Here is a 22,612-nt window from a genome sequence, read left to right as displayed (position 1 = left end):
TCGCTACTGCATCTGCACCACATACACATACTGTATACGCTCTGCAAACAGTGAACCTGTATAATCTATAACAAATCTATTTCAACACCTGAAGCATCGCTACAATGAGCTCAATGACCAATGCATGACAAGAAGACATGCTTAAAAATTCAGCACTCCTGAATATGAGTATTTCACTTCCAGCCATCGAGGACAATTATATATATCATTCATAAATCATGAAATACCAGATCTATAGTATTTATTAAGATTGATGTGATTTGAAATTGGTAAAATGTACTTGGAAAAAAATGTCATCATAATATCAACGTGCCTTATTATTATGTACTTTGTGAAAAAGCATTTTTAACAATTTTATTGATCTATAAGCATTTGTAAAATATGTTTGCCTGCATTACAGCTTAGTCTTTATCTGTGAGCTGAACTGTTTTACTGTTAAATCAGCAAGATTGTGTAAATTTAGGTCATGTCATGTCATGTCACAGAATGGCTGTCATAGGTCAGTATCAAATAAGTTTACAATTATTATCAGAATAAAAAAATATATACAAGTCATCGTGTATGTATTTTTAAAATCTTTTTTTATTTTGCAATTTACATAATTCTTAACCTAATTATATAAAATCATTTTGTCTGAGCCCTACAAATTGTACTATGTTTTTTCGTCCCTAAAAATGATAGAAAATGATAGAGAGATTTCTTAAGCTGTAATGATGAAAAAAATCAACAACACACAATTACAGTTTTTTTTTCTGGTGATTAAAGAGATGTTAACTCTCTCTCTCTCTCTCTCTCTCTCTCTCTCCCTATCTCTCTCTCTCTCTGTCAGGCAGGTTCCTCAAGCACCCCACCCCCCCTCCCTTCCCTCACACAGAGAGAATGCCAGAGAGTGAGATCAGATGTCTGACAGTTTTATAATTTTATTTTAATCTTACAGTGTTGTAAAGTCGTGAAACTATGCATATTTCCTCAGAATCGCATGTTCTCTAAATGAAAAATGGTTTTGAAATGTTTGGAAGCTGCAATTTAAAAATACCAGACAATTAATGTTTCCCTTTTTACTGTTATTTCAAAAAATCACCACGGCAAAACCGTTCAAGCTATCCAAAATCCATTCGCAATTTAAGTTCCTCAATGTTTTTTCAACATGTAGACAAAGTTTGGTGTGTATAGTGCACTTCCCCTGTGAGGAGTATGCATTAATTCACAGCCGAATTTGCCAAAAATACATATTCAAATCAAAATAGCTGACTTCCTGTTGGTCGTAGCTTATGACTGTGAATTAGAAAATTGTCCGTCTTGATAAGAACAATTTATGTACCAAGTTTGGTGTCTGTAGCTAAAACTAACCCCCCCACTTTTGACAAAAGGTGGCGCTATAGAGTGCCTCCATCACGTCCTTTAAAAGGTTATGCCATTGTCTAGATATCATTAATACTGATATGAGTTCTGAGTTTAATGTAAATCTGAGCTTGTTGTCTGCCTCAAAATCACCATTACAGAATATTCAAGTTTGACACGTTGCCATGGCAACACTATATTAGATATCAGTATACCCACAACAGATTTACATCAGCTGTATTTTGTCATTATTCTGATGAAGTTTGAAGCAAATCGAGTAAAAATAAGACGCTGAATTAAAAGAATTTTGAAAATGACACACTTCCTGCTGCCAGTTGGTGGCGCTGTAACTTTGACACCTTATAGTTACATATATGCGAGTAACATATTACAATGAACAAACCGATGAAGTTTGATGAAACTCAGGAAATGTATGCGGATGTTATTAGGCACTTCCTGTTTCAAATTTTGTGCCCTAATTTCAACGCCTCACCACGGGCAAACCATTCGAGATATCAAAAATCCCCTCGCAATTTTTCATCCTCAATGTCTTGAGATCATGTTCACCAAGTTTTGTGGCGAACGGGTGGAAAACCTCAGAGGAGTATTTCAAATTCCAGAGCATGCTTTTTTTAAACAGCCCTGAATAGCTGACTTCCTGTTGGGCGGAGCCTATGACATAGAGCGTGAAAGTTGTTCAGCTCAATGAGATCTATAAGTGTACTGAGTTTCATATAAATACATGCAAGTATGTGTGAGCTATGGTTCAGGATTTTCTGACGGTGTTCCAGGGGGCGCTGTAGAGCTCCTATGCCACGCCCGGGTTCCAGTCTCTGCGGCGACCTGATGGCCGCAGGTTCCAATGTGTATGCCAATTTTCAAGAGTTTTTGAGTATGTTAAGGCCCCCAAAAACCCCCGGACGGTTAAAAAAAAAAAAAAAAAAAAAGAAATATAGCTGCAAGCAGCGATGGCGGGCTCAAGCCACCAATGCCATCGCCACCCCGGTGGCATCAGGTAAACTGTGCCCAGCGGGCACATGCATTCACAATATCCCTCTGGCGGTGAGGTTTTAAAGGATATTGCAGTTAAAGAGTTAATCCGAATCATCTAGACTTTAAAATGACATTCACAGAACAATATATATATATATATATATATATATATATATATTTATTTAGTAACACTTTACAATAAGATTTCATTTATAAACATTATGTTAACGCGAACAAGATTTATATAGCATTCATTCATGTCAGTTAATATTCCAAACTTAAACATTAAAACATTGTTTTATTGTGATTTTTTTCCAAGCACATTTTACCAATTCCAAACCATATCAATCTTAATAACTACCATTATTTTTTATTTAATCATTTATGAGTGCCATACAATAGTCCAGGAAAGCTGGAAGAGAAAAACTCCTTATATTCATGTGTGCAGAATTATTAGGCATGTTTTCTTTTACAGATGAAATGCGCTAAAAAAGAGTTTTAACTCAAACTGTTTTAACTCAAAGTCGAAAATTATGAAATATCCATGAGAAATATCAAACACAAATGCAATACAGAAATGGATAAGTTAAGACTTGACCATTGTACAAAAATGCTGACTGGGTCATGAGGTCAGAAAAGAAGAAGAAAAAAAAAACAGGTCAAGAAGAACTGACAAAAATAATTGCAAAATAATTAGGAATTAATGTGAAGATTAATTTTTAGTCAATTCTGCAAGACAGACTTTCAGGAAAGGAGGTGGAATAAAAATGAGCTCCTAAATCTTAATCCCGGATTCAGGAAAATATATTCCTCAAACCATCGGACAAGAGGAGGTGGTGCTGGTCCTTCACGAGTCACTCTAATCTGTTCATAAAGCCTACATATAAAGTCTTAATATATAGTATTTCACAATACTTCATGGTATTCTAATTAAATCATTTTTTGGAATCTTAGATCTCTCAGAACCTGACACATTGTAATTCTGAGACTCCAGAAAAAAGGCAGTTCTGTAAAATGTTGGCGCTGGAGACTAAATGCTCTCTGATAGTTTCACACCTAATTCACTTAACACACACACACACACACACACACATTACCCACATGACAAAATGACATCAGATGTATGATAGTTTTTTAATTTTCTATCATCCATATAGTGTTGTATAGTCATGAAACTATGCATATTTCCTCAGAATGACTTGTCTTCTATGTGTACATTTTTTTTTAAGTGTTTAGAAGCTGCACTTAAAAAAAATAAAAGACATTTACTGGTTACTTTTTTACTGTTATTTCAAAAAATCACCACGACAAAACCATTCAAGCTATTCAAAATTCATCCGCAGTGAAGTTTGATTAAAATCAAGAAATGTATGTGGATGGTATTAGACACTCCCTGTTTCTCATTTCTCACCATAATTTCAATGCCTCGCCACGAGCAAACCGTTCGAGATATCAAAAATCCCTTGGCAAATTTTCATCCCCAATGTCTTGAGATCATGTTGACCGAGTTTGGTGACAATCATGTAAAAAACCTATGACAAGTATATCAAATTCCAGAGCATGCGCTTTTTACATAACTCTAAATAGCTGACTTCCTGTTAGGCGGAGCCTATGACATGCAATACGCAAGTTGTTCGGCACAATGAGATCTATATGTGTACTGAGTTTCATATGAATATGTGCAAGTATGTGTGAGCTATACATCAACATTTATGACTGTGTTCCAGGGGTTCCAATCTGTGTGCCAATTTTCAAGAGTTTTCGAGCATGTTAAGGACCCCAAAAGCCCCCGTAACGTTAGAAAAAAAATAAATAAATAATAATAATAATAAAAAATAATCCTAAGGAAAACAATAGGGCTCTCGCCCTCCAGGCTTGAGCCCTAATAATAATAACAACAAATAATCCTAAGGAAAACAATAGGGCTCTTGTCCTCCAGGCTTGAGCCCTAATAAATAATAATAATAATAATAATAACAACAAATAATCCTAAGGAAAACAATAGGGCTCTTGTCCTCCAGGCTTGAGCCCTAATAAATAATAATAATAATAATAATAATAATAACAAATAATCCTAAGGAAAACAATAGGGCTCTCGCCCTCCAGGCTTGAGCCCTAATAATCCTTAGGGGAACAATAGGGCCCTGCGCCCATTGGCTCGGGCCCTAATAATAATAATAACAAATAATCCTAAGGAAAACAATAGGGCTCTCGCCCTCCAGGCTTGAGCCCTAATAATAAGAAGAATCCTTAGGGGAACAATAGGGCCCTGCGCCCATTGGCTCGGGCCCTAATAATCCTTAGAAGAACAATAGGGCTCTTCGCCCCTTCGGGCTTGAGCCCTAAAAATAATAAGAATAATAAGAATAATCCTTAGGGGAACAATAGGGCTCTTCGCCCCTTCGGGCTTTAGCCCTAATAATAATAATAATAATCCTAAGGAAAACAATAGGGCTCTTCGCCCCTTCGGGCTTGAGCCCTAATAAGAATAATCCTTAGGGGAACAATAGGGCCCTGCGCCCATTGGCTCGGGCCCTAATAATAATAACAAATAATCTTAAGGAAAACAATAGGGCTCTCGCCCTCCAGGCTTGAGCCCTAATAATAATAATAATAACAAATAATCCTAAGGAAAACAATAGGGCTCAAGCCCTAAATATATACTGGATTTGAAGAATATTGTGTCCCTGGCCTTCACTGAGCTCATGTAACAGTTTAATGTACAAAAAATTGTGAATGAACTTGACTGTTGATGTCTTAAATAATAATGTCAAATAACCAACATTTCTCAAAATGGATATATATCTCATTTTGCAACGAAACTCTTCATATGTAATTAAAACATGTAACTGAGTGCATAAATGAACATGAGTAATCTTACCTGATGCTGATATTACAATAGCCGGTATTAACAGTGTACGTGATCTTGCTCTTGATTTTTTTATTTTTAGTAAGCAAATATATCAAACATGCGCGCAGTAAGAGCATCTATTGTAATTCACGTTGGCCAAAACACACAAGGAAACGCGTTGTGAAATAAAATATCACAGGCAATCACAGACAATCTGTCACGACCGGTGATACAAGGATACACGGTGAGAGATCCAATTGCAATTAAGTCTTTATTTAAGGGATAATCCAGAGAGAATAAACAGTCCAAGCAGGGGCCGATACCAGAAAAAACCAAACCAAACATAAACAAACAAGGACGCAGGGCAAGAGCACGACAAGATGACGGACATGAATTAACAAGGACTCCGTGACACATACTAAGACGGACCGGGTTAAATACACAAGGAGAGACAAACACTAATGGGAATTAGACCGAGTGTAATGATTAGTTACTAGTGACAGCTGGGTGCAAATTAAGCAGAGGACGTGAGGAATGATTAATAAAGTGACAGACACCGTGGGGAAGGGGGACATCCAGTGGATTCCCAGGGAATACAACCCAGACACTGTGACAATACCCCCCCTCGACAGAGCGGCTCCCAGACGCTCCACGACAAGACATAAAACAGAGACCAAGAGGGAGGCGGATAGGTGGAGGCTCAGGGGGAGGGACGGAGGGCCAGAAAAAAACATGGGAAACAGACACCAGAAGTGTAAACACAAAACAGGGAGACCAGGAGGGAGGTGGACCGGAGGAGGATCAGGGGGAGGGACGGAGGGCCAGGCTAACAGAGGGGAACCGACAGGAAACACAACAGAAAATGAAAAACACAAAACATAAGTCCATGAAGGACATCACGTGGCACCCACCAGGGCGGAGCAGAAGACCACCACAACTGTGTGGTTGGGATGGATGCCCCCCAGGGCAGAACAGACGACCACCACCTCCTTGTGGTCGAGGCCAGAGTCCCCCAGGGCGGAGCAGAAGACCACCACAACCGTGTGGTCGGACCAACGGGAGGACGAAACTGGTAATCCCATGGTGTTTATACTGGATTCCAGAAGATCGATGCTGACTTGACACTGCTCATGACGATTATTTGTGACTTGCATTTGTACATGAAGATCATTGGTGACTTGTATTTGCTCATGAAGATCAGTGGTCACTTGCCTTTGTTCATGAAGATCACCAGTGACTTTACTGGGTCCTTGAAGATCACCAGTGACTCGACTCGGTCCTTGAAGATCACCAGTGACTCGACTCGGTCCTTGAAGATCACCAGTGACTCGACTCGGTCCTTGAAGATCACCAGTGACTCGATTCGGTCCTTGAAGATCACCAGTGACTCGACTCGGTCCTTGAAGATCACCAGTGACTTGACTCGGTCCTTGAAGATCACCAGTGACTAGCCTTGTTTCTGGAAAGTCCATGGTACCTAGCCCTGGCTCTGGAAGGTCAGCGGTGACTAGCCCTGACTCTGGAAGGTCAGCGGTGACTAGCCCTGACTCTGGAAGGTCAGCGGTGACTAGCCCTGACTCTGGAAGGTCAGCGGTGACTAGCCCTGACTCTGAAGGGTCCACGAACACATGACTCAACTCTGGAGAGTTAACTGGGACCTGACTCGACTCTGGGGGTCAACAGGAACCTGACTCGACTCTGGAGAGTTCACTGGAACCTGACTCGACTCTGGAGAGTTCACTGGAACCTGATTCGACTCTGGAGGGTCAGCTGTGACTATCATCCTGTGCAGCGGCGCTGGGCAAGCAGCCATCTTGGGCCATGACTCTGGACAGGCGGCCATCTTGTGCTGTGGTGCTGGACCGGTGGCCAATTTGGGCATTGGCGCTGGGTTAGCAGCCATCTTGTGCTGTGGCGCTGGGTTGACAGCCATCTTGTGCTGTGGCGCTGGACTGGCAGCCATTTTGGGCCATGACTCTGGACGGGCGGCCATCTTGGACCGTGGCTCTGGACCAGTGGCCATCTTGGGCATTGGCGCTGGGTTAGCGGCCATCTTGTGTTGTGGTACTGGGCTGGCGGCCATCTTGGGTTGTGGCGCTGGACCGGTGGCCATTTTGGGCAGTGGTGCTGGAGCGGCGGCCATCCTGGGCTGTGGCTCTGAGCTGGCGTACATCTTGTCTCATGACGCTGGGCTGGCGGCCATCTTATGCCACGGGGCTGGGCTGGTAGCCATCCTGGGTAGTGGTGCTGGGCTGACGACCATCCCGCTGGAAGAGACAGGAGTGGCTGGGGCATCCCACAGAAGCCGATGCTGCAAGTAGCACACAAAATCCCAGAACTCGAACACGTCTAAATGAGCCATTTCCTTTTGAGGAACCGGGTCATCCAGCCCGCTGTTAAAGTAATCCTTTAGGGCCGCGTCATTATATCCCATGGCCTCAGCCAAGGACCAGAACACCTGTGCCATGGCACCCACCTCATTGCCCTCTTGGTGGAGAGCGGTCAGCTTCAAATACTTAGCTCTCCGCTCCACCATCCTGGCTGGGGAACGGGAAACATCAAACGACATACCGCTGGATCTTGTTGTGACGGAGTCCTTCTCTCACGACCGGTGATACAAGGATACACAGTGAGAGATCCAATTGCAGTTACGTTTTTATTTAAGGGGTAATCCAGAGAGAATAAACAGTCCAAGCAGGGGTCGATACCAACAAAACCAAACCAAACATAAACATAAACATAAACATAAACAAGGACACAGGGCAAGATGACGGACATGAATTTACAAGGACTCCGTGACACATACTAAGACAGACCGGGCTAAATACACAAGGAGAGACAAACGCTAATGGGAATTAGACCGAGTGTAATGATTAGTAACTATTGTCAGCTGGGTGCAAATTAAGCAGAGGACGTGAGGAATTATTAATAAAGTGACAGACACCGTGGGGAAGGAGGACACCTAGTGGATTCCCAGGGAATACAACCCAGACACTGTGACACATTCGCATTCGTACGGGATTAGTTTTCTCAGAGGATCACTGAGTTTGCTCAAAAACAGTAGGTAATTTGCTCTGGAATTATCACAAAGGTTGTGTGAGAAAAACACAGACGTTGCAGATTAAGACGGGATTAAAATCATATATAAAAGTATATGTAGTACATATTTCTCTAATGACCCCCTGTAAAATTAGTCCCGTCTGAATAGGGCTTTTCTCTGACAAACTGCAAGTGCCTGTATTCCTTCTGACATGGAAGAGAAAATGTTTGCTCTGTAAAAAACTGTAGACACAGTGTTACTGTCATGATCATTAGATGGGGTGCCCAAGAGATTCAGTAGAGGACACTCCACTCAGGACCATTCCACCGATCAACCACCAGATGTCACTTGGACACTAGCACCTCTCATACTGTTGCACCACACCCGAACTACATTCCCAATGAGTCACTGCATCACAATCACCTTGCCACACCTGCACCTCATCATCAGCCAATTTCCTTGCCACACCTGCACCTCATTTACACACACATAAAAGCAGCACAATCACTCTCTTTGAAGTCTTGTTTAGCCTGACATTTCCGAGCGTTTTTCCTAGTGTTTGTTCTCCCTGTGTATGTTCTTGGATTGTTTAAACTGACTCTGATTCTCTGCTGCCTGCCCTGATCTCTGCTCGTTACCGTTTATGATTCTGGATATCCCTAACATACCTGATGCAGTTCCTGATTTCTGCCTGTATGACCATTATCTTAATAAAGTTTCTGCACATGGATCCGAATGCCTCTGACACCCTGTTACAGAAGACTTCACCATACCAGGATCCAGCAGCCCGGTATCCCCTCGTCACTGAGGTATCGGTCCGGTTTCAATGTCAGCCTATCACCAATCTAGCCTAACCACAGGTCCAGTCGACCAGCTGTTAAATTTAAGGCAAGGAGATCGATCTATTGAGGACTATGTTCAACAGTTCTGTGAGTTGGTATATCAAGTTCCTCTAGACGATGAAGTCTTGTTTAAGGATTTATTCCGTTTTGGACTCAATGACCCAGTAAAATCATGGTTACCTAGAGGGGAGTCTAATGGCAGCTTAAGGGACATAATGGACTTAAAGCTCTTGTTATGTGGTTCTCCTTTCGCTGTGGGAGAGGCAGAGGACTTTAACTCTTTCCCCGCCAAACACGGAATTTTCCGTTTTTTATGAAAAAACGCATCCCCGCCAAACACGGAATTTTCTGGGTATCCGTGTTTTAGGTGGAATATGGTAAGGAAGACTCTTGCGCATGGTCTGAATGGGTACGTAACTTTTTGATCAAAGAAACCGACTGCGATCGTATCTAACATGAATGGAGTATGTTAGCGAGAATGTAGGTCAAAATATCTGACGGACAAATGAAGAGGTATACGGCTGATCAAGTACTGGAGGTGTTGATGGACTCAGAGTCCGATCGCTCCTTATTTGATCATTCTGAATCTGATCAGGACGAAGTAGTCAGTGAGACAGATGCACATGTCGTCACAGAAAGTTCTAGTCACGGACGAGCAGCAGATCGTTTGTTCACCCGTCGATCTTGACAAAGACATAGTTCACCTGTGTGTCGAAGAGTGGACAGTGACAGTTCCGACAGTGATACTTCCGACAGTGAGTGGACACATTCAAGGCCAAGATCTTAGTCATCTTTCCCAGGTGGCAGAACGTGTAGAGGTAAGATAAGAAAATATATGAGAAAGTTTTCTATACTTTATGCACAATGTTGGATTATATACACACACACCACACACACATTATAGTGTGTGTGTTTGTGTGTGTGCATGCATTTATGTGGGACTGTGTGCATAAATATGAGCGTGTAATGGCCTATTTTTTTCTCTTTTTGTGCACATTTTCCACACTGTAATATGTATGTACATGTTAAACTCGAAAAATTAGAATATCGTGCAAAAGTGTATTTATTTCAGTAATTCAACTTAAAAGGTGTAACTAACATATTACATTGTCTCATTACATGCAAAGTAAGATATTTCAAGCTTTTATTTGTTATAATGTTTTTGATTATGGCTTACAGTTTATGTAAACTCCAAATTCTAAATTAGAATATAGTAAAAAGGTTTTCATAAACCGTAAGCCATAATCAAAGTTATAACAAATAAAGACTTGAAATATCTCACTTTGTGTGTGCATTTTTTCATATGTGTATGTATTTGTCTTTTTATTGAAAGTAATTCCAATTATTCATATAATTATTTACAGGTAGAACACAGCGAGGCAGAGGCCGGATGCGTCAAGTACATTGACATAGTGCTGCTGGTGATCAAACAAGGGCCGGTGTGAACCATCCAGCTGAAGATACTGAACCTGATGATTCTAAGTGGCATGAAATTAACTGGCAGCCAGTTAAAAAAAAAACATTCCCTTCACTGAGAATCCTGGGCCTATTGGTGATGCTGCTGCTCTAGAGTCAGAACAATCTGTAGACTTTGCAGAGTTGTTCATTTCTGATGTACTGATTCAGAACATTGTTGATCAGACCAACCTGTATGCAGATCAGTGTATTCAGGCTATGGATGACACTTCAAAACATGCTAGATGTCATGCATGGAAGCATGTCACAGTTTCAGAGATGAAAACATTCATGGGCCTCCTTTTTCTCACTGGTATCATTCATAAGCCTGAACTTGAAATGTACTGGTGTACAGATGACATGTTAGCTACCCCCTACTTCAACAAGGTCATGCCTCGCAACAGGTTTGAAATCATATGGAGATTTCTACACTTCAGTGATAATACAACAAGTCCAGACAATTGTACTGACAGGCTGTACAAAATCCGCCCTGTCTTGGATCACCTTGTGTCCAAATTCCGCAAAATGTATCAGCCCAAGTCAAACATTTGCATTGATGAGGGGATGTTTCTGTGGCGTGGGCAACTAGCTTTCAGGGTGTACAATCCCCAGAAACCCATCAAATATGGAGTAAAATCCTACATCTTGTGCGATTCTGATACAGGCTACTGTTTTAACATGTGGGGAAAACGCTACCCTGGGAGACACGGTTGTCTCTCTCCTTGATCGCCTAGCAGGTCATGGCTACAGATTGTTTATGGACAACCTATACAACTCTGTACAACTGTGTGAGCGTCTACTTGATGTGAAAACCCATGTATGTGAAAACCCATGTATGTGGTACAATTAGAAAAAACAGAGGTGAACCGCCGGTCATTCGAGATGTCAGAAATGCTGACCTTAGGATTGGGGAAACAATCATGCGTCACAACGAAAATGTGATGGTCTTGGCATGGAGAGACAAACAAACAGTGAAAATGGTTACAACATTCCATCAGAACAACATGGAACGTGTTGAGGTATGGCAGAGAGGCCACCAAGAAAAAGTTGCAAAGCAAAAACCAGCATGCATTGTGGAATACAATCATGAAATAAATTGTGTTGACAAACTAGACCAAGACATTGTGTACTACCCATTTATCAGGAAGTCACACAAGTGGACAAAGAAATTTGTCATGTACCTGTTTCAGATCAGTTTGTTTAACGCTTTTGTCATTTACAAAGCGAAAAACCCACACTCTACAAACCCACTTCTCTCATTCATCCAGAGTGTTATAAAATCATGGACCAGCCAAGAGTATGCTAGTGGTGGGGAGAAAAGTGCTACTGAAAACACTCCAAGAGCACCATACAACACTGACCCAAAAAACAGGCTGAATGTCAGTTTTGCTGTTCATGAACTTGTTCCTATCCTGCCCACTCCCAAAAAGCAAACCCCAACCAGAGGATGCAGAGTTTGTGTATGTAAGGGGTTGCGGAAGGAGACCTCGTTCTACTGCAAAAGTTGTGGCGTCCCCTTACATCCTGGGAAATTTTACTCTGTGTACCACTCAAAAGCAAATTACAGTGCCTAAATTTAATATATTTTAGATTTATGTTTAATTGTAATATATTTTGGAAGGTTTTATATATGATGAAAACGACATCTGAATGTATTCTGCTTAAAAATGCACTTGTTTCATAAAAATGGCTTTTTCTCAGCTTTTTGTCCAGAATGTTGTGTTTTTGACAAAACCTATCTATGTTCAGGTGGCAATAAAAAAAAAAAATGAAGATAAAATAAAAGATTTTTTGTTTAAAAGCAGAGGCTCAGATCTTTATTTTGATATGTAACATGTTCATATATTCAAAGAAGAAAATATTCTGTGGGCCATTAAAGTTTACCGAAACCCTGGCGGTGGCTGGCAACTAGTTAAAGCCCCAAAATCACTGCACAAGATGGCCGCCAGCCCAGCACCGCTGCACAATATGGCTGCCAGCCCAGCGCCACTGCACAAGATGGCCGCAAGCCCAGCGCCGCTGCACAAAATGGCAGCCTCAGTTGAATTTCCAGAGTCAAGTCAGGTCCCCGTCGACTTTCCAGAGTCAGGTCAAGGCACCATTAACACCCATGAGTCAAGTAAAACCACAGTTAAACTTCATGAGCAAAGTCAAGTCACAGTCAATCTTCAGGAACCAAGCCAAGTCACAGTCGATTTTCAGGAACCAAGTCAAGTCACAGTCGATCTTCAGGAACCAAGTCAAGTCACAGTCGATCCTCATGAGCACAGTTAAGTCACAGTTGATCTTCATGAACCCAGTCAAATCACCACGGATCTACCAGAGCCTCGTCACGTCTCAGCCGAACTCTCAGAGCCTCGTCACGTCTCAGCCGAAATTCCAGTGCTATGTCAGATCTCAGCCGAACTTCCAGAGCTCTTGTCCTATCCTGTCACGGTCATGGAGGCCGTCTATGAGCTCTCATTCTTTCCGGTCATGGCTACGGAGGCCACCCACCAACTCTCTGTCTGTCCTGTCGCAGCCACGGAGGTTCTACATCAACTCACCGCCTGCCCTGTCACGACCACGGAGGCCAGCTAACATCTTATCACGGCCAGGGAGGCCGCTATTAACCTGTTTATGTTCTCTGTTTCAGCCCCACCTGACCAGACTTGCTCTCCTGTGCCATCGACTCCACTGTGGTGGTCCTTTTTGTCACAAACATTAGATGGAGTGCCCATGAGCTTCAGTAGAGGGCACTCCACTCACAATACTCAATGAAGAGACATGAGAGCTATCTATAGAAAACCTGACATGTCCACTTCTAAACCAAACAAGTGCTGCCAAAAACAGATATTCTGTGATAAAGTAATCCATATGAAAACTACGGGATGTCCTTTTTTCACATCTCCCTTCATTATATCTAATGTGACCATGTCCCAGTGCTGAACGCTCTATTCAGATTCTAATGTTTCACTGAAGCGTGCGGCTTGAATACGCCAACATAACACAACACAGCAAGACAGTTCTTCAAGTTTTTTTATTTTTTTTATTTTACTGTTTGCTTCGCGATGAGATGAATAAGACATAATTCACCCCAAAAAGATGTGATGTGGTTGAGGATTTGAGATTTGGAAAAAAGAATGAAGCAATACACCTGTCATCTTGGCTAGTGTCTACGGTCCTGGGATGACTGCTCATTCTTATCCAAATTATTCACGTCACTACCAAACATTGATAATGATTATATAATTATAGGCAGGGATTTTAATCTGGTTTAAGATCCCACACTAGACAGATTGTCAAATAGGCCGCACTCTTCAAGCAAATCAGCCAAAACTCTACATGACTTTGCCAAACGACTGGGCCTCTCCGACCCATGGAGGCACATTTCTCCCACGACCAAGACATTCTCTTTCTTTTCTCATGTACACCACACTTACATGCGCATAGATTTCTTCCTTCTAGATGATAGACTGCTCTACGTGATTAAAGCCAGGGACTGCCACTGTATTGCAATATTGGACCACACCCCCAACTTCACTTGACTTACACTTACGTGCCCACCTCAGCCCATTCAGGCAGTGGAGGTTTAACTCTTCTTTATTATCGGAAGATCCCTACAAGCAATTTATACACTCCCAGATTACTCTTTTTTGGAACTGAATGACTTAACAGACACAAACAGAGGTGTACTCTAGGAGGCTTCAAAGACCTATATTCGAGGACAGCTTATCTCATTTGTGTCTAATTCAAAATGAGTTGAATCGTCACAAAGTTTAGACCTGTTACAGAAAAGTAAGAGCATCGATGACAAATATGCAGTTAACCCAGACCCTATCCTTTACAGAGAGCATTTTAGACTCCAAACAGACTTCGATCTCCTATCTAATAACAAAACCAGGCTCTGTTTGCTCAAATTCACTGTAGAATATTATACAACTTTTTCCACTCTTCTCGCACCAGTCCTAAAAGATATGTAAAATGAGGCTTTTCATCAGCGTCGCCTTCCGGATACCCTATCTAAAGCCACCATCTCGCTAATTCCTAAGAAAGGGAAAGACCCCCTGCTCTGTGGCAATTACAGGACAATGTCACTCCTCAAAGTAGACCTCAAAATTCTCATAAAGGTTCTTGCACTCCGTATTCAACGATTAATGCCCTCCACTATTTCACTAGATTAGACAGGATTTGTGCTGGGCCGGCAATCTTTTCATAACACTAGACGACTACTAAACATCATTCGCTCAAATACTGATATCCCGGAAATCCAAAAAGGCATTCGGCAGGGTCGAGTGGGGATACCTGTACGAGGCAATTGATAGGTTCGGTCTAGGTGATAATTTTATTCTATGGGTTAGATTATTATATTAATCCCCGACGGCATCGGTTTCAAACTACTGGCATGTTATCATCTCCTTTCTCACTTTGGAGAGGCACCAGACAGGGTTGTCCCCTGCCTCCACTCCTAGTCACCATAGCAATAGAACCTTTAGGCATTTGGCTCTGTGCGGAAGAAGGCTTCAAGGGCATCACGCTATTTGGCGTAACCCATAAAGTTTCATTATACGCAGATGACCTGCTCCTGTATATCTCTAACCCTGTCTCCTCACTCCCTGTCATTTTGAATGTTTTTTATTGGTTCGGTACGTACTCCGGGTACAAGCTCAACTACCAGAAAAGTGAGCTCTTGGCAATGAACTCTTTGGCTAAGCAGCTCCCACGCTCGTTATCAGGATTTAAATGGAGTAACAATGGATTTAGCTACTTGGGGGTCCATATTTCAACAGCCGTATCGGACTTATTTCGCAATAATATCTTACCTCTGGTCGCAAAAACTGCAAGTGATTTTGAACGATGGGCGGCCCTACCACTCTCTCTCATAGGTCGGGCAAATTTGATTAAGATGGTTATCCTCCCCAAATTCCTTTATCTGTTCCAGCACATCCCTATACTAATTTCCAAATCTTTTTACGACAAGCTGGATGCAATGATATCTAAATTTCTGTGGGGCGGCAAACCCGCCAGGATCCGCAAAGCAATCCTGCAGTCCTCTAAGTCTGAGGGGAGCCTGGCACTTTACACATTTTAGACGATATTATTGGGCAGTTAACATACAAAAACTTTTATATTGGATGAGTGAGGATTGCCTCACCTCCTGCCTGGGTACATTTGGAGCGATCAAGCGCATGCCTGGCATTGTGGTTGATCCTATGCTCCCAACTCCCTTTGCCTTTAGGACTTGTAGGCCCATGCCTGATTGTATCACTCTAGCTTCAGGTCTGGAGTCAAATTAGGAAGTGCTTAGGTTTACATGGTCCCTCTATCTTGACACCACTGCTCCTAAATCATGTCTTTACCCCCTCAAGGTCAGATTTAGCATTCAGGGCCTGGCATAGTAATGGTATTATTTGTGTTAAGGACCTATACAAGGATGGTATATTTGCATCCTTCACAGAGCTCTCTTCTCTTCACAATTTGCCAAATTCACACCTCTTCCGCTTTTTTCAGATTAGAGATTTTGTTGAGAAAACATTTCCCCACTTCCCAAATCGGCCCCAAAACCCTGACTTACTCCCTCTTGTCGACAGACCCCAATCGTAGAAAATGCATTTCTGTGTTGTACGAGTCATTAGGATCAACCTCTGCACACCCTGATACCGCGTGGGAGGGTGACTTGAGCATGGCTATTATGGATGAACAGTGGGGCCATGCTAAGGCTATGGTTCACTCATCTTTTATATACACCCATCATTGTCTAATCCAGTGTAAGATCCTTCATAGAACTCACTAAACAAATGCAAAATTGTCTAATATATACCCTAATGTCAGTGATGTCTGTAACAGGTGTAACCAGTCCCCTGCCAATCATACGCATATGTTCTGGTCTTGCCCTAAACTGACAAATTTTTGGATTAACATTTTTGACACCCTGAGTGGAGCTTACGAACACACTATCTCACCCAACCCTTTATCAGCCATTTTTGGCATCTCCCCAGACACTGACCTCCTTGTTGCGTTGTAAAGGACGAGGACGTCAGGGTGCTGGCTAAGAGGTTAAAGGACCTAAAAACTCTGCATGTTATAACCTAGAACTTGATGGCTGCTCTGTCAATTCTTCGTCATCAGTAAGGAACCTAGGTGTGCTATTTGATAGGAATCTTTCCTTAGAAAGCCACATTTCTTGCATTTGTAAAACCGCATTTTTCCATCTGAAAAATATATCTAAATTATGGCCCATGCTCTCAATGCCAAATGCAGAAATGTTAATCCATGCGTTTATGACCTCAAGGTTAGATTATTGTAATGCTTTATTGGGTGGTTGTTCTGCACGCTTAATAAACAAATTCCAGTTAGTCCAAAATGCAGCAGGTAGAGTTCTTACTAGAAGTATGACCATATTAGCCCGTCAACTGTGTCAACTGTACACTGACTCCCAATCAAACACTGTATAAATGTTAAAATCTTGCTTATTACTTATAAAGCCCTGAATAATTCAGCACCTCAGTATTTGAACGAGCTCTTGTTACATTATAATCCTTCACGTCCGCTGCATTCTCAAAATTCAACTGCATTAATTAGGTAAACCAGAACCGAGAACACTTCCCAAAAATACCCAATGTACTTGCTACATCATTAGAAGAATGGCATCTACATTAATATTAGTCTGTTTCTCTTTTATTCCAAGGTCACCGTAGCCACAAGATCCAGTCTGTATCCAAGTCAGAGGGTCACTGCAGTCACCCAGATCCAGTATGTATCCAGTATGTATGGATCAACACCTAGAAAGAACCTCTAAAGCCCTGAAGACAGGGGAGACAAGGACAACTAGATGAATCCCAGATACAGATCCCCTGTAAAGATCTTGTCTCAGAAGACCACCAGGACAAGACCACAGGAAACCAATGATTCTTCTGCACAGTCTGGCTTTGCTGCAGCCTGGAATTGAACTGCTGGTTTCATCTGGTCAGAGAACTGGCCCCCCGACTGAGCCTGGTTTTACCCAAGGTTTTTTCTCCATTCTGTCACCGATGGAGTTTTGGTTCCTTGCCGCTGTCGCCTCTGGCTTGCTTAGTTGGGGACACCTTTTTTTACAGTGATACCATTGACTTGATTGCAAATGATTGCACAGATACTATTTAAACTGAACTGAGATGATGGGCCCTATTTTAGTGTTCTAAACGCAAATTGTAAAGCGCATGGCACAGGTGCACTCAGGGCGTGGCCTTTAACTGTCATTTTGCATTATTGACACACTGTTTTCCTAATGTTGTTCAGTTGCATTGACACAATCTTTTTTAAAGCGCTATATAAATAAAGGTGACTTGACCGTTATACTGTAGCTTGACCGTAGCTTAAATTAAGAAAAGCTTAATATATTTACAATATGAAATGAAAAAAAAAAACAAAGTTCTGCTTGACATACTTCAGTTTGTCCAATGGGCAGTTTGGATCCTGAAGTTTTTCAGAAAGCATCTTGACTCCTGAATCTCCTGGGTGATTGTAGCTCAGATCCAGTTCTCTTAGGTGTGAGGCATTTGACCTCAGAGCTGAAGACACATAGCGACATCCTTTCTCTGTCACCATACAGCCAGACAGTCTACAAAAACATGAATAATCCATGTGATAAACAGACATCTCTTTCATGCATTTATACACATTTTAGCCATTAATTATTCCTATACGGTCATGTCTTAAGGTTTACTTAATGATGGTGAGTCGGGCACCTAAACACTAGGGGTGCAAAAGATTGTAAATGATCCCTGATCCGAACGGACCAAGCCCCATAGTTCAGCATGCCTGTGATTCGTTGATTAACTGTTAGGTTTCGCCCTCATAGTAAATGTTTTTATTGCCAGTTCAAGCAATTTTAACTAGCACACTGTGTTATGTTCACTCAGCTACTGCTGCACACAGCTGGAGCACGCACATGCAGAAAAAGACATAATTGAGACACTGTATGAACACCAAATTGACTTCTCGTTTACATACACACAAAGTTATGTTAAAACAATTGTTTTGGAAAGTATTCTAGTAAATGCAGTCAGTTATGTCTTAAAAAAAAGCACCTGAGAAAGAAATCGGATGGGTGTCAGTATTGGGTCCATGCATTTGGTCTTAAAGAGAATACCTGCTTATGTCTGTTAATCAAATAATCCACATTTTTAACAAAGATCAATCTGTAATTAACTTGTTGTGCTGTGAGCATTATTGTGTTATTTTAAACTGAATTATTACATTTCTGCAACTGTATACTTCTGTTACTGACTTTATTAGTGTTGTATTAATTTTGTAATTTGTTTAATTGTTCTTGTTTTATTACTGACTTCTTTACTTCTATACAGCTGCAAAAAAAATTTATTAAGTTTTTAATTATTCTGTTTTTTTTTTTTGCTCATCCAAAAAATTTTTTTATCCATGACTCAAAATCTGCAATGTGATCCAAATTGTGAGGGTTGTGATTCTTTGCACCACTACTTAACACTATAGTTTACAGTAACTTGTTTACAGTATTGTGTGTAACCACAACCGACACTGAAAAGGACACATCCTCACTAATTATTTGGGCAGATTGTTTGATATTTTTCATGCTGCTCTGCTGCACTCCATTACACACATATTGGCTTCGGATAACAAAATACTTACTAGGTCTGTCTCAACTGTCTAACAGTGTTTATCAAGGTCAAAATGGTTAAGACAGCCAATCAAATAAAAGGGCAGATGCTCGATGCATGTTCAACAAAAGCTTTACAATCTGATAAAAACACTTAATATTTTGTTAATTATTTTATGGAAAATCATTTACCTCAGTATCTCCAGCTGACAGTTTGGATTCTTCAATCCATCAGAAAGAAGCTTCACTCCAGAATCCTGCAGGTCATTGTTACTCAGGTCCAGTTCTCTCAGGACAGAGTTTGAGGATTGTAGAGCTGAAGACAAACTTTCACAGGACTGAGCAGTGAGATTACATCCACATAGTCTGTGTAAAGAACAAAACAAACATCAAGATGTGTTTACTTACTGTGTTTATTAATTTGGCAGGGCTCTGACAGTGTGATACAGTTTAGGTAAACTCAATGATCAGTGAATATATCTGATGGTTTTAGCTTTAAGAAATAATGTAAGGCTTTAACACAACATTTAATGGCATTCATTAGATTTTAAATAGGTGTTTTATGAAGAATTGAAATACTGAAACATACGTCACTGCAAGTCAGAGAAGGGAGAGTGGATCCAGTTGCAGAAAGTTTGTATTTAATTTTTTTTGTTCAATATGAAGAACCAAACTAGAAGAACCAAACTAAAAACAGGTAACAAACTAATCAGAAACTATGGAAACAAACAAGAACATACTTAGGAACCAGGGCTGCATTCAGCCCCAACAACATGATGAAAACCATTTTTTAAATTGAAGCGGTGGTGCATTGAACACCCTGTTGTGATGACACAAGCGTTTCAACTATGGCAGCTGAGAAGGCCATTCTTTGTGTTCTTTTTGAAGAGTTTTCTGAGCATGATGAAATTGGTATAAATGCGTGTTTAATACTGCAAAACACTCTAAATGTTACAGTTACTGCTCTTGACTTCCAGAATAACAGAGGACATCCGAATCAAGTGAAGGGGTTTGTGGAAACTGTGGTTTCCTAATTATTGTGATCCAACATTTGCCTAGCATTTCATATTATTTTTATTGTGCGTATTCAGCTCATCATTACTGCTAATCACTGTTGTTGTGCTAATAATGTTATTGTAATATTATATTCCATTATATCAGAGAAGTATAGAGAAGTTTAGAAAGGTGTCACTCTAAAATACAATTGAAAAATATATAAATGTGTAGCATTTTTATGTTACATTAATCAGTGTCTAGCACACTTTCCATTGCGATTACTAAATTATATTTAGACAGACTTAAAAAAGTTCCAGCTCCATACATGTGCTCTTATTATTTCAGTTACTTTGTCTTTAAAGTAAATAATCGTGTGAAAACAATATTCTTGCTCTTGAAATTTATTTAGGTGTTAATTACATTGTGCCAACTGTCTCTTTAATACCGCATGGTTTATAAGCATGTTGCTGGTGATTGGTAAAACCGTAGGAAAACATTGTGCACCGGTTTGAGCTTGAAAGCGCCCCAGGGAAACAAAAGACACAGGCAATAATCAAAGGAATCTAGAAACAAGATAACACATGATGAGAAAAACATCAAAATAAGTCCCGGAACAGAAACAGAGATTCAACCTGACAACACCTGGACAGTTGATGTTTCATGTACCGATAATTTTCCTCAACTGGAGGTTTCAAGTATCAATATATAACCCCTTTTAAACCAACCCATGAATGTGCAATTATAACAGATAACTCAATCCAGCCATACAAATCATCAACAGCAGGTGAGTTCGAAGAACCGAATTAGTAAGATCCTGATAAGCGTGATGATATCATCTTGGATGTGACATTTAATCTTGGATGTAATAAGCAACGTATGAAAAGGACTATAGGCACTGAGTACTGTCAATCATAGCACTCACTGGCCCAGCTAACCAATCACAGCGCACACTGGCCCAGCTTACCAATCACAGCACAAACTGGCCCAGCTATCCAATCACAGCACACACTGGCCCAGCTTACCATTCACAGCACACACTGGCCCAGCTAACCAATCACAGCACACACTGGGCCAGTTAACCAATCACAACACACACTGGGCCAGCTAACCAATCACAGGACTCACAGGGCAAGCTAACCAATCACAGGACTCACAGGGCCAGCTAACCAATCACGGCACACACTGGCCCAGCTAACCAATCACAGTACACACTGGCCAAACTAACCAATCACATATTTCAGAAGAGGGGCCTTCATTTGATACAGGAACTATTCAAGCCATTCACCATTCATGAGCCAATTGGAAAATTTTTGCTTCCATCAAAATAAATTTATTCTGATTGATAAATCTGTACGTAGTTAAGATGAAAAGCAAATAAAGTGATTGGGTTAATGTGCTTTAGTCTATCCAGTGGGATGAGATAATAATAATAATTACTGCTGAAATAACAAATGACAGCTTCCGTCCTGAGCTTCTAGGTGCGCAGAGTAGAGGCAGATGTTAATAATGTTCCTGCTCTGCTGAACACCTTGTGACTATTAACAAGACAAATGCAAAGCAAGACAGGCCTGAGAGTGTGACGGTGGGTGAAAGGACAGTCTGGAAGCAAATGCAAGTTACTGATTTAATGAGAAGATATAACCTGGGTACATAAACAAACAATGACGATGAGACGGCGACACTCCGAGGGGATGGTGAAGAGATGAGAAGACCAGCTGATGGTGGAGGGAAGGTGAGTAATCCGGATGATGACGGCGTGAAGCAGCAGGAGAGGGCGGCACAGGAACTGCGGGGAGTAGAGCCGAAGGTAAGTGTCCATGGCTGAGTGAACGTGCGAAGAATGGATGAGGTTCTAGGGAAACACAGACATCCAAACGCAAACAACACTGAGAGCCAGACGAACAGGGTAACCACATCAAACATTAAACAACGATCTCACAAACACAAGACGTGAGACAAGCCATTATATAGTGGATGAGTAATGAGTGGCAGCTGTTGCTGATACAATTAACGGAGACGCCCACAACTAATCAGTGCAGACATGGAACACACAGAATTCACCACAAAGTGTAAACCGAGATCACGGTTTACCAACCGTGACAGTACCCCCCCCCCCCCTTCTCCTAGAAGGGCCTACCTGCTGATTGTAGTCATCAATAAGGGAGTGATCCAATATGTCCCTAGCAGGTACCCAACTCCTCTCCTCCGAACCGTAACCTTCCTAGTCCACCAGATACTGAAATTCTCGTCCCCTCCGTCTCGAGTCCAGAATACGATTAACCGAATATGTCGGTTCCCCATCTACGAGACGCGGCAGTGGGGGAACCGGAGTAGGTGGATTTATACGTGCATAAAACATGGGTTTAATTCATGAAAGGCGGGGTGTATCCTCTTGTATGCAGGAGGTAGTTTGAGGCGGACTGTCACCGGACTAATGATTTTGGTGATAGTGAACGGGCCGATAAATTTGGGAGCTAATTTAATAGAAACGGATCACAGAT

General features: G+C 41.3%; 1 protein-coding gene across 1 annotated transcript in view; it reads right to left on the bottom strand.

Annotated features, from left to right (window-relative positions):
• Positions 1 to 22,612, bottom strand: part of LOC127967527 (NLR family CARD domain-containing protein 3-like) — a 91,825-nt gene that overhangs the window by 51,056 nt on the left and 18,157 nt on the right. The window contains exons 2-3 of the mRNA XM_052568325.1: positions 19,308 to 19,481; positions 17,928 to 18,101 (exon numbers count right to left, since the gene is read on the bottom strand). Of these exons, the coding sequence (XP_052424285.1) occupies positions 17,928 to 18,101; positions 19,308 to 19,481 (348 nt within the window). The remainder of the gene's footprint in view (positions 1 to 17,927; positions 18,102 to 19,307; positions 19,482 to 22,612) is intronic.

Source organism: Carassius gibelio, chromosome A4, assembly GCF_023724105.1.
Source record: "Carassius gibelio isolate Cgi1373 ecotype wild population from Czech Republic chromosome A4, carGib1.2-hapl.c, whole genome shotgun sequence".
NCBI classification, from domain to species: Eukaryota; Metazoa; Chordata; class Actinopteri; order Cypriniformes; family Cyprinidae; genus Carassius; species Carassius gibelio.
The sequence above is the reverse complement of the archived record's forward strand: the minus strand, read 5'-3'. Positions and strand labels throughout refer to the sequence as shown.